This window comes from Chionomys nivalis, chromosome 6 (genome assembly GCF_950005125.1).
Source record: "Chionomys nivalis chromosome 6, mChiNiv1.1, whole genome shotgun sequence".
Classification (NCBI taxonomy): domain Eukaryota; kingdom Metazoa; phylum Chordata; class Mammalia; order Rodentia; family Cricetidae; genus Chionomys; species Chionomys nivalis.
Window position 1 is genome coordinate 35,811,051 of NC_080091.1, and position 14,008 is coordinate 35,825,058.

At 43.3% G+C, this 14,008-nt stretch overlaps 1 protein-coding gene across 1 annotated transcript in view; it reads right to left on the minus strand.

Moving 5' to 3' along the window:
* The window catches only part of LOC130876329 (ankyrin repeat domain-containing protein 36A-like), a 140,998-nt gene that overhangs the window by 103,449 nt on the left and 23,541 nt on the right, over positions 1 to 14,008 (minus strand). The window contains exon 8 of the mRNA XM_057772858.1: positions 3,661 to 3,727. Within this exon, the coding sequence (XP_057628841.1) occupies positions 3,661 to 3,727 (67 nt within the window). The remainder of the gene's footprint in view (positions 1 to 3,660; positions 3,728 to 14,008) is intronic.

Genomic DNA, 14,008 nt, shown 5'->3' on the forward strand with positions numbered 1-14,008 from the left:
GGCACCCAGACGGCTTAGAGGATACAAGTGACTACTTCCATTTGGAAATGGAGTTACTTGAAAAGCACATGGGATTAAGAACACTGATTTGTGCCAGGCAGTGGTGGCACATGTCTTTAATCCCAGCACTTGGGAGGCAGAGGCAGGTGGATCTCTCTGAGTTCAAGGCCAGCCTGGTCTACAAAGCTAGTTCCAGGACAGCCAGGGCTACACAGAGAAACCCTGTCCCAAAAAACAAACAAACAAAACACTTATTCACAAAATATACTCAACTGAAAAAATTAAATAACACAATTCTAAATAAAACTAAATGTTAAAAATGAAAATAAGGTAGAAAAAGATAGCACTGGTGTCAGTTAAGCGATCCCACACACCAGGCACCATCGAGGGCAGAGATGGTTTACAGTAGCATGTGCAGGTCATCCCTCATTTCTGTGCCCTGGTACACATAACTAAAAGATCTCAATAGAAAACATGATTGAAAATATTACAAAACCACAACTTTTTAAAAAGAAAACGTGACAAGAAGGCCCCTTTTGAAAATAATTCCCAAATGTTTACATTCTGGGTCAAGGCTGGCGCCGCTCCTGTAGGCCAAGCCATTGCATGTGCGCAGGAAGGTTGCTTGAGCCAAATGGATTTTTTGTTTTTAAAGATTTAAAATGTTTAAATTTTATGTGAAAGTGTTTTTGCCTGCCTGTGTGTACACACAGCATGTATGTCTGCTTCCGAAGAGGGCAGAGGAGGGCACCGGATGGCCGCATGTCTCTGGGACGTGAACAGCAAGCGCTCTAAACCGTTGCACAGTCTCTACAGGCCTGAGCCAGACAGGCTAAGGGAAATATGGGCGACATATTGAGAGGTTTAAGATCAGTTTAAATACAAACATGGCGGTAAACCACGCTCTCCCAGTGCTCCGGTGTGATATAACACAAGGCCAACACAAAACCATTTTAAAATCACCCTGGTGGTCCTTTGCTGAATCAGCATCCTGATGGAGTGTAGCTCCTAGCTGGACCACACGCAAATGTGGTTTAAAACTGGACAAACAATCTAATAAATGGCATATATTTGCCGCTGTTAAGACTGCAGATGTTAGTCTTCACGTACTTAGCAAATCCTTAGCAATTTGCACCCAGCAGCTGTACTGGGAGTGAATAAGGTGGCAAACGCAGGACTGGGTTGACAGACTCCAAGGGAAAAGCACGTCATGACACCACTGATTTACATACTGCTAATAATAATTGTTGTTCTTTCTTTTCTCTGCTTTTGTTTTTTGGGACAGGATTTCTCTGTGTAGCCCTGACTGTCCTGGAACTCACTCTGTAGACCAGGCTAGCTTCAAATTCAGAGATATCTCTGCCTTTCTTTGCCTTCCAAATGCTGGGATTAAAGGTGTGTACTACCGCTGCCTGGCAACAATTGTTTTTCTTAAGCTAAAACCACTTTTGTATATACTGCAATGATAAAAGGTTCATTTTATTACTATGAAATGAGAAATAGAGTTAGGGGACCAAAACTGTCCACTCCAGAATGAAAACGGAACCATTTCTAATAGAAAGACTAGTTGGGAAAAAAAGTATTGCTTCAGCTTTTTCTTTCTTAAAAAATATTTACTTATTTATTATGTCTATAGTGTTCTGCCTGTATGTCTGTCAGAAGAGGACACTAAATCTCATTACAGATGGTTGTGAGCCACCATGTGGGTGCTGGGAATTGAACTCAGGACCTCTGGAAGAGCAGTCAGTGCTTCCCAACCTCTGAGCCATGTCTCCAGCCCCTTGCCTCAACTTTTAATCAAGCAAAGTTATTGGTACTTAGGATACTAGACCGCAGTGTATATATGAAAATACATTTAATAAAGAAGACAAGAGCTGAGATGCTAAGAAGCACTCATTTAAAGCCCCAATCTAAAGTCAGAGTTGGAGGACTCCGAGGAGCCAGCAAATTTCTGCTATTTCTTGCCCTCCTCTAAGTCATTCCCGTCTCCTTTATGACAGCGCTCCTCAAAGAAAGTCACCCCAGAGTACACGCCTGAGACACCAGCGAGGGTAATGAATTTAAGGTGCATTTAAAATATTCACTACAGTTAGTTGCTAGTTATCTTCCTGTTTTTCCTTCACATGAAATATATTAAGATGCTGTTTATGTGTGAAACTTCATTCTAGGAACTAAGTGTGACCCACATCAGGTTGGTTTCTTGCCCTCCGCTAGCTCTTATGTGAAGAAGACTTCAGAAGAAAATGTGAGCAAGTAAAAGCCTTCTAAAATGTAAAGCCTTAGAGTGTGAAACTGAGAACATGAGCTGATATTAAAACTAAGCACAAATATTCAGAAATTATATTTTTCCTTAATAGTTGAATCTCTTCTTGTACAGTTTGTAGCTATTTGGGCAAAAAATGTATTATCCAGTTCTGCAGACTTTTTATTGTTTTGTTGAAAGTAGATTCTTCTCTTATACAATACATCCCTGCCAGTTTCCCCTCCCCTTCACTCCTCCCAGCCCTCCAACCTCCCACTCCCCCAGACCTATTCCCCATCCTCTTCCTTTCAGGAAAGAACAGGCCTCCAAGACACAACAACCAAACATGAGAAAACAAAATACAAAAAGACAAGGCAAAAGTCCTCACACTGGGGCTGTGCAGGCCACCCAGGAAGAGGAAAAGAGTCCCAAGAGCAGGCAAAAGAGTCAGAGACACCCAGCTCACCTAACACAGAAACACTCAGCTAATAGTAATGACATATGCAGAGGGCCTGATGCAGACCCTTTAGGCCCTGTGCGTGCATACACTAAATTAAGTCGATAAAAAAAAATACAGAAAAATTGCTAGTATAAATTTTGATAGGCTGTAATGGTATAATTTTTCATAATCTCTTATGTTATTTCATATAGAAACAAGGGTTGAAACCAAGAACACATTCTATCAAAAACAATATGAAATGAATACAAAGTTTGGGAGGAAAAAGAAGCTACGCCCAATGACAGTTCTGAAGCCAAAGTGATCAATCAAATGTCTGATACATTTTCAATTTCCTTACAACTCTGAAACACGAACATAATGAAAGTCACACCAGTAAACTCTTCATTTTAAATTCGTTTTACATTTGTTTTATTTTACATGTATGAGTGTCTGCCTGCACGTATGTCTGTGCACCCGTGCGTGCATGGTGCCTGTGGAGGTCACAAGTCTTCAGATTCCGTGGTATTGGAGTTACAGATGGATGAGAGTCACCACGTGGGTGCTGGGAACCGAACCTGGGTCCTCTGCAAGAGCAACAAGTGCTCTTAACCACTGAGCCACCTCTGCAGCCCCCAGTAAAATAAATGAAGCCACAATAACGTATATTTATCCTAAAGTTCGTAGCTCAGATTTTAGATTTGCTTTACCGTGAAAACTGTTCCTCATAAATGCTTTCCACTCCGTGTTTTCAGACCTGAACCCAAGCCCACCACTTCAGAGTTTTTACTACCTCCGGCATTTCTCAGAGTAAAATAAAGAAACCAAACCCCAAAGCCCAAATGGTCATAACCACATAAAGGTTTTCTCTGGTCAACATTTGAGATGCAGTGATAGTAGACCATTGCCGAGTTTAAGAATAAATGATAAAAAAAATCCAAATTCAGAAAGAGAAAATTAATCTCACAAAGGGGCATTTTACCTTGGAGCCGACGCTATTTTCATCTTCTTCTATTGTGGGCTTGGAAGTTCTAGGTGTGGGGGCGAGGCTGAAGAATAAAAATGGACAAGAAGGGAGCATTTCAGCTATCAGTTATCTGTACACTAGATGCCATTTCTTTAAGAGATATTTAAAGTTGATCTCTGTTTAAAAAAACCAAGTGAAGCCGGGCGATGGCGGCGCACGCCTTTAATCCCAGCACTCAGGAGGCAGAGGCAGGCGGATCTCTGTGAGTTCGAGACCAGTCTGATCTACAAGAGCTAGTTCCAGGACAGGCTCCAAAGCCACAGAGAAACCCTGTCTTGGGAAGAAGAAAAAAAAAAAAAACCAAACAAGTGAACACGCGATTGTTTGCCTTTCTCCTTCATCTCTCTACTTATTATTTATGGGGACTTTTTCATATATCCATGACAAAAAATAGTAGACCTTATATTGGCAGAGCCCCAGAATGATTTGTCTTCACATATTTCTTCTCTTGAAGGCTGAAATGAAAACCCAGCTATTGGGACACCTATATTGTAAAAAAAAAGAAAACAAAAGAAAAGAAAACAAAACAAAACAAAACAAGGCTCAACCATATAGTGTTCCTTCTTCACTGTCTCCTGTTTAATTCAGAATTGGGCATCTTGAGTCTTCACAGTTGAAACCACAGACTGGAAGAAGCCAATGCTTCGCATAACCTTAAAATAGCACAGAGTCTCCCGGACAGAACCTCTGAATCGGCAGAAAGACGACGGACAACAAAGAACATTGTCTACACCATCACTGCCATATTCTCTTCAGATGCACTTCATTTCAGCTCTTCACAGACCAGCAAACAATAAAAATCCCTCGGGCACATTCGCACTAGAGGGGGGACTGGGGGAAAGTGGAGCCGTGTGAGGGAGCTTCCAATTTCCCATGAATAGCTTCCCTCCAATGTCAAGTTGGGAGGGGTCAGGATTTGGAGTCCAGACCAGGCCTGGGGGCTGGGATAGATGCAAGGGACTGGGGCCTTCGCTCCCAACTTGACATTCCAGACTCTTTGGATATAGGGGTGACAGAAAATTGGAATGGTAATTATGACAAACATTTAGGCTCTCTTGGGGGGGGGGGCATATTTCTAGCATGAGCTCCCTGCCAACGCAAAATTCCCAATCAAGCCGAATCAAAACAAGCCGAATTAAGAAATATCCAGGTTTAATGGGAGATCTGCGCTCTAGGGTGGCCTGGAGGGGGAACCAGGAAGCCGCAGAAACATGCGACCCCCGGGAGGAAGAAAGGGAGACCACGAGTTTCTCTTTTGGGAGATCACTTAAGTACCCTGGGGAGTACCCTGGCCTGCTGGGATTTGGAGTCCAGACCAGGCCTGGGGGCTGGGATAGATGCCAGGGACTGGGGCCTACGCTCCCAACTTGACACTAAGCACTCACATTCTAAGATCCTCCTTCTTCAGGGCTCAGACATAGTCTCTGGGTCAATGCATGATGATAAAAATATCCCTTACATTCGGAAAGATGAACTTCCACTGGACCTCGTAGCCAGAGTTAATACGCCCTGAGGTCATGTGAGCACTAAGACTGCTGCCCTACTGTGTACTCAGCCTTTGTTTAACCAGGGGCTGGAGAGATGGCTCGGCAGGCAAGAGCACTGTCTGCTCTTCCAGAGGACCTGGATTCAATTCCCAGCAACAATATGGTGGCTAACAACAGTCTGTAACTCCAGTTTCAGGAGATCTGATACCCACCTCTAGCCTCCAAGAGAACTAGGCACACACAGACATACATACAGACAAACCATTCATGCACATAAAATAACATGTCACCCCCTCCCCCTAAAAAAAACCCATATGAAAATCTCCCTCACTTGGCTTGGATTTCCCATATTAGCAACTTTTACAACCTACACTAAAGCATAGCTATAACCTTAAATTATATACTACCTCATACCCCTGTGCACCAGCGCCTGGGGTGTAATGGTTAGTGCTCTGGACTCTGAATCCAGAAATCTGAGTTCGTGTCTCAGTGGAACCTGCTCCTTGAGGGAAGAGACCTGGTCAGTCATCCTCATCAACTCAGACCTTGAAACCCAATATAAATGTGCTGGGGCATGCTTCCTTCCTTTCCATGCCCCCGGCCCAGGTAATACATGGGTCTTATTTGCTGAAAGCAGCAAATACAGAGTGTTGTGGGAGCTGCAGGCTGCTTCCTGCCACCCAGCTCCCGGCTGCCTGGCTAGCTTATGCCCCAAAATAATGACACACAAACTGTATTCTTTTAAACACTGCCTGGCCCATTATATCTAACCTCTTCTTGGCTAATTCTCACGTATTAATTTAGCCCATTTCTAATAATCTGTGTAGCACCCCAAGGTGCACTTACCGGGAAGATTCTAGCCTACGTCCATCCTGGGTCGGAGCTTCATCGCATCTGCCCTGGAGAAGAGCGGCATCGCGTCTGAGCTCACTTCCTCTTCCTCCCAGCATTCTGTTCTGTTTACTCTACCTATCTAAATTCTAACCTATGAGGGCCAAGCAGTTTCTTTATTAATTAACCAATGACCTTTCTCCATCAACAGAGGTTGAAAGCAATCTTTGAAAGTGAATATTTAGTGCTTTTTAGGGGGAGGGGGTTACTTGTTACTTGTTATTTTATGTGTGTCGATGGTTTGTCTGTATGTATGTTAAACATGGCATTTGGATATTGGTTGGTAAATGTTTGTGTACTAATTGTTGTCTGGGTCAGTCAGTCAATGACTTAATCTCTTATAAGCCCTGTTAAAGATTTTTGTATCTCATTCTTTCCTCATGTGATGCTTTCTGGGTTCTTCAATAAAGACAGAAAAAAATAGTTTTGAGACACACACAGGGGCATGAAGCAGAGAACTCAAATATGGGCCATTCCTGGTTGAATGTCTCCAGAGGGAAGTGTTTTCCCTTCTCTTCTCAAGGGGCCACCAGTGCATTACTGGTGGCCTGCAGTCAATCACCAATGCATTTAATCCATACCTTCTCCAACTTTACACCTCAGGCCTGTGAAAACGCGGGCTCCTGAGGTAAGGACCGGCTGAAGCTATTGAGATTACAGGCCTTTTTTCCTGAGCTTGCCAAACACTTTGGGATCTCAGTGCCCGGCCACAGGTTGGCCTGATATGATTTCTCTCAGACATTAATTCAGTCTATGTTTTCCTAGGTGACCATGTATAAATTAACAATGAAGTGGGTGAGAGAACAATGCTACCTGGTACAGACTCATCGTCTACCTGAAATCACTCGAGCATCATTTAGCACAAACCTTGAGCTTTTGTCGGGTTCTGCGGTCTAATAAAAAAGAGCCTTTCCCTAGAACTCCCGCATTCGTTATTCCCATATGCTCTCCTATATTCTCCAACATTCTGTGTAAGGATTTCCACATTATCACCATGCATGACCTGTTCCTTACCAACCCCATTCTGTTAACGCTGCTGGGATAGATAGCCCAGAGTGAGCTCTTTCTTCTTTCCATCTTTACCCTCTTCACTGGGATTCTCTGTCCACCTGCCATCTCACTGAGACTCATCACTACTGAGGGGAGCTCCTGGCCATAGACTTAAGGGTCTCATTGACATGCGTCTCATTGCTGCTCTTAGTATATCCAAAGGAGTCATTGCAGAATCTTTCCATTTCAGGTTCCCCAACACAGCAGCCATGTGGAGAAGATTCTAAACACAGGTTAACTGTGGGCAGCTTGATTAGTCTCCAGCCACCCCTAAAGTTAGGAAACTGTACAGGCAAAGGAATACTTAGCATCCAGATATAAAAAAAATAAAATAAAAGAGAAGTGAAAAGAAATAATCACTCATAAAGGTAGTATATTTGCTGGAAAAGAAAATAGACTGGAAAAAGTGGTAGAGGAACTAACCTGATATGGCAGCTCATATCAGTAAGTAGAAAAGTCAATGAAAATATCTTCCAAAGAGATTATGAATATTACTTATAGAGCATGCAAATATTCTTCACTTCTAATAGAATAATTATGTATCAAAACTATGTACCGTGGCCACACGTCATTGAGAGCTCTGCTACAAGCAAGGCAAGGCTTCCCAATACAGTGTTACATTAAATTACTGGATTATGATGGAGCATGGAAAAATGTTGTGTCAAAATTGACTTTCTGAACTGGTGTTATATAGACCTGTATTTTTGCCCTTTCATCTACGCAGAGGAGCAGGAGACCACATCATATAGCTAGGCAGGCCATTAGATCATAGGTCAGGAGACCACATCACATAGCTAGGCAGGCCATTAGATCATAGGTCAGGCACACACAGAGGAGCAGGAGACCACATCACATAGCTAGGCAGGCCATTAGATCATAGGTCAGGCACACGGCAATGGTGGGATTAGGAGCCAGTAAGCTGTCCTTCAGATGGGAGTAGCCAGTTATTGGGAGGAGGAGGAGTTTTATCTGTCCATTTGTTTGTTTGTCTTGGAGACATTCTTTTCCTGTGTCGCCCTGACTGTGCTGAAACTCACTCTGTAGACCAGGCTGGCCTTGAACTCATGGAGATCCACTTGCCTCTGCCTCCAGAGTGCTGGGACTAAAGGTGTGTGCCACCACTGTCCAGCATGAGAAGTATGCTATAACTGGACATTTTGCATACAATCTGTGATTTCTCTGAGATGGCAAGTGGTATGTACATTATATTGCATCTAGCCCAGAGAATACACAACAAATATTAGTTTCTTTTCTCTGCATCCACTAAAGACTGCCTTAAATGATTAAATTAGTCGCATCTTACCTTGCTTTAGAGTAGCATGCAGGACATGTATCTGCTTCTGAAGATAAAGGAAAACTGTATTTTAACTCAACAAAATGGAGATAAAGAAGAAAACGGGGAAGTACAATCCTTACATGGTATGACTGGAGCATGAGCCTCCTTAGAGCCGTAGCTGGCTGAGAGTTCCACCAGGAAGATCACTTAGACCAGTGGCTGGAGGTTAATGCATTGGAGTTCTTAATTTTACTTTTGAGACAGGATTTCTCTATGCAGCCATGGCTGTCCTGAAACTCACTTTGCAGACCAGGCTGGCCCTGAACTCAAGAGATCCTCCTACCTCTGTCTCTGCCTCCTGAGTGCTAGGATTAAAGACATGTGCCACTACCTCTCAACCTTAATTTAACTTCTCACATATTTCAAATGAAAGCTGGAAGAGAGAAACGTCTCTAAATGTAATTCATGAAAGCAAACACCTCTGCCCAACCCCACAATCACAGGTGAGCCCTGCCAGACTGACAGCAAACGGTGTAGCCTGTGAAAGCAGAAACTGGATGCCTCAAACGGCTCTGTGGTCTTCTGGACCGAGACACTGGGGACAATTCTGTCCTTAACTTGTTATTACAAAACACGGCCTCTCTAGCTTTTCGTTCAGAACCGTGCTGTGTAAGATGGCGAATAGTGCCACAAGGAGGGCCCATCTGCGGGCACTGTGTGACGGGGCAGGGGACAGGTTCTCTCTGGAGTCTTTCTCTCCCTGTGGCTGTCCCGGGAAGGTGCTAACAGCCTCTTCCATTTTGCCTCCAGTGGAAAGGTCTCACGGGAAGAACAACCCTTTATATTTTTATCCACTCTTAACCATAAGCAACAGATACCTAGAAGGGCACGGCAGAGACCAAGAAAGCTGGCGTCTAATGGGGAAATTGCGGAAATAAAACTACTGGAGCCAGAGGGTTGCTCAGCAGTCGAGAGCCCTGAGTCTCCTCCAGAGGATCTGACTCCATTTCCAGAACCCACATGGCAGTTTAGGCAGTTGTGATTCCAGTTCCGCGGACTCTGGCGCCCTCTTCTGGCCGCTGGGGGCACAGGGTATGCAGAGGGTACACAGGCATCTGTGCAGGCAAGGCACCCGTCCATAAACATTAATTTAAATTAAGACAAAATTTAAAAAGCTATTATCTCGCTTAAGCTTCTAGAATATAGCAGTAATACCGTGCCGGTGGCTTTTAATTGCCAACTTGACACGACTGATGGAGTATCTCAGGGGGGGATTGTCTAGATTAGGTTGTCCTGTAGCAACATCTGTGGGGATTACCTCTGCTTTGTTACCTGATGTGGGAGACCCTACCACTATGGGTAGCACCGTTCCCTGTGCTGCAGATTCTGAACTCTGCGGCAGTGGATGAAGGAGCTCAACACAAGCGCACATGCATCTGCTGCTCTCTTCTGACCACAGACTTGATGTGACCAGTTAGCTCAAGTTCTGGCTGCTGCTGGCTCTAAGAAGGACTTGTAAGCCAAAATAAAGCCCTTCTCCTCTAATTTGCTCTTTTCAGGGTATTTTTAATCCCAGCAAACAGGAAATGAAACTAAATCACATGAGATCTCTATAACCAGAGAACCTCCCCCCCTCCACTTTACTGAAGGAAAACAAATAGTTGGGCTTTTTGTTAGTGTTTCCCCAGAACAAAAAAATCTACTATAAAAGAAAGGTCAAGGATTCAGATCAACAATAGAGTAGCATACACACACACTCACGCACGCACACACACATGCACGCAGACATACACGTTCCCACACACACGCGCACGCACACACACATGCACGCATGCACACACACACGCATGCACACACACACATTCACGCACGCACACATACACACAAATACAGACTCAGTTTGAACAGTGATTTCATAAGCATTGCTTTGGGGATCAGTCTCTTCTACTTTATTTTCGCAAGGCTAGGTGGGTCTGAGCTAGTCCGCTGTTGAGAACTTACTTGAATTGCAGTCTGCACAAGGCTCATGCTCCTCCTCTTGGTTTTCTAAAGTAACTTGGCTTTTGCCATGTGTGATAAAAGAAGAAACAAAGTCAATATTTTAGTAGTTATATGCAGAAAATCAAACAAGGATGTTAAAGCATTGAAGGCTTGTTTTCTACGCCATGAGAGTGAATATTATGAGGCTCAGCACCAAAAGTTACTAAGTTTCCAAATGAAGAAGATGCGAAAATGCAAACAAAAGCCTGACATCACAGAGAGCACCCAAGGCTGCTTTCCTAACAGACCAGTTTCTTTGTTTATGCTCAAGTTCTAAAAATAAGAACTTAATGCTGGCTGGTGGTGGCGCACGCCTTTAATCCCTGCACTCGGGAGACAGAGGCAGGCGGATCTTTGTGAGTTCGAGGCCAGCCTGGTCTACAGAGCGAGTTCCAGGACAGGCTCCAAAGCTACAGAGGGAAACCCTGTCTCAAACAACAACAGAAAAGAATTTAATTGGCTTACTTTACTAAGGAATTTCCAAGATGTGAGACGCTAAACAGGGCAAACAGAGAAGACAGTAGCAATCATTTTGTTCACCTAGGTTGAACTACTTTAGAGTCCCGGAGATTGTTGTCACCGGTTCAAACAACGAATGGCTGCACTTCCCAGATAAAATGTCTTAAATTAGATTATCACCTGTTTCGTTTTTGTGACAGGCAATTAAGAGGAGATAAAATAATCATCTGTAACCATCAAGTCTCATCACCTTAACACGACTGTCAGTAATTATAGTGCTAATGAATCCCGACAGCGCATGGAAAACCAGTGACTGCCAAGACACACTCAGAGGGACGACCACACTTCCTTCATACTTAACTAACCACATCATTTGTCAGTTAGCTGGCTACTCATTTTGAGAAAGAGTCTCTCACTCTGTAGCCTGGCTTGGAACTCACAAAGGTCCGCCTGCCTTTGCCTTCTGAGGGCTGGGGTTAAAGATGTGCACTGCCAAGCCAGGCCTCTAACGGAGATCCTGACACGCAAAGCATGTCACCTCAGAACGATGCTTCATCTCCACAACAACCAGGTAAGCGTCCTGGGAGAGGTTCATTGCCACAGACAACACATCAACTGAGGGACCAAATTTGGCAGCTGCCTTGGAGAAGGGTACAATGGGGCCTTTCCAACACCTGAGACTGAAGGGTATTGTTTCAAAGAAGACCAGAGTCTCTTCCTGCAGCCTTATCTGACCTCTCAGATTTATAAAGAAAGGGCAAAGGATCAATCCATGCTGTTGCCATGGATGCATAGGCCCATGTGGACTCCATATGACATTTGGAGTATGGATCTGTGTGCTGTATGTGTGGCTACATCTGGGAGCCCTAGCTAGCTACTCAGAGAGTGGCTCCTTGCATTCTTTTTATTGCTGTGATAAACATCACGGCCAAGGCAATTTATGAACAAAGTGCTCAGTGGAGCCTATGGATTCAGAGAGTTAGGGCTCATGACAGCAGAGTGGAGGCATGGGACCAACAACAGCTGAGAACTCACAAGTTTGGTGTTTTTTTTTTTTTTTTACTTTTTTTAATTTTTGAGATTATAATTACAACATTTATTCAAACCTTCCCATATATCCTTCTCTATTCTTCAAATTCATGACTTCTTATCTCATTGTTCTTGCCTCCAAGTGCATGCACGTGCATGCGCTCTCTCTCTCTCTCCTGGATATAACCTGCTCCATCCTTATAATGTTTCTTGTATAAATGTCTTCAGGGCTGTGCCATGGGCCATGCCAGGGAGCAGCGAGCTGCAGTTGAAATCCCCGGTGTCAGCCAGCAGAAAGGAATCCTCCCATGGGTCGATCTCATTTAGGCAAGGCCACAGGACTACAGACCCTGGAATGTCTTTTGCTTCTGCTGTGCATTTACATGTTTGCTGCGGCTCTCTTTCTCTGGTATCTAGCATGGTGTGAGTGGACCTGGGGAGATCTCCACTGCCTGTAATATAGTGAGTTTATCTCTTGGAAATATCCTGTTCTACTGGGCATTTTTACCTGTGGATTGTCAAAAAGATGACCCCTCCCTAAGCTGTAATTTGATAATAATAATGATAGCTTATATAGATTTTTGATGAATAAAAATAAATACGAGGACATGTTTCACAGCCAGGGTCTGTGAGTCTCGCCTAAGGAGCTGCATGGATTATAGCTCAAGTTAATGGCTAACAGTGGAGTCCCAGTAGCCCAGGTAGTTTAAATTCTTTCAACCTTAATGTCGGGAGATGTGTTCACAGGAGTGTATCACAGCTGAAACAAAGCTTTGAAAATAACAAAGTTAGACTAAGATTTTTTGTTAAATAACTTTGAGGTGAAAACCCAAGAAGACAAACTAAAGTTTTGGAAAGACACATAGTTGAGTGAGGAACTCTTTCAGGTCAGGGAACAAGAACAAGGCAGCCCAGTTATTACTGGCTGACATACTCTCCTTGCTAGGTTTGGTTGATGACCAAAGGTGATTATTAATTCCTTATACCCATTTCTGCCCTCAATCCCTTGATATAAAAAATATATATTAATGAGTGGGTATGCACCCTAAAGTAGAGCTGACTGATTCTTTTTTCTACATAAAAGTTTAGGTTTGTGATTCCTTTGCGATTCCTTATAAGATTACCTTTCAAGATAAGTAATAAAGTATTTGACTCCTTTCTTTCTTTGTAACTGCAAAATGCAGCCTGCCAGTAAAAGACCTGACAAGAACACCTTGCTTGCCCAAATGGTTAATCAATAACAAGTCGCTTGGGTATGAATGCATGTGGGTTGTTGGGATAATTTGTTTTTGACCTGTAACACAGAAAATGTTTAATCATGTGAGGGAGATTAAAAACAGTTTTCACCTATAATCATTCACTTGAGAAATGGAATGCAGCCATTTTGACTCTTGTACTGCCTGGAAGATTCTCTTGAGAAAAAAAGCTATAAAACAACATGAGATAGTGAGAGAAAAAAAGAAAGAAAGAATAAAGAAGAAGACCATCAAGAGTTTGTGAGTGCCTTGCTCCCTAACCCCCCTCAGATAGAAAAGATTAGTTTCATGGATTCTGTGGATTCCGGTCAGGATAATCAAGAAGACTGCCAGGGAAAGAGGCGGCTCTTCTCAGGGAATTGCCAGAGTGCACCAGTCCTCCTGACGATTGTCCAGAAACCAGAGGCAATCCTCTAATGGTCACCACGGACAGGAGCTCACGGAGCTACAGTCCACTGGCCATGGTCAGGAAGAGGGTGAGGAATCACAGTTCCTTAGTTTCCCTGATGTTTTTTTTTTTTTTTTTTGTCCTTGTGTTTGTCTTTCTCTCTGAATGGGTCAAGCAGGATCTTTTTTTTTTTTTTAACTATGATTCAAAGACATGAGTTTACGGCCTTTTCTGTAATATGGATTTCAATACAGACTACATTGGCATTGGTTACTCAGGAAAAATTAATCAAGCATTAATAGAGTAAATGTTCCAGAGAAAGTCATTTTGAGAACTCTCAGCTTTGCTCTGTCCCCCATTTTTAAACTGGGTTATTAGTTTTTTTGATGCCAAGGTTTTGTGTTTGTTTTGTTTTCTTCAGTTATTT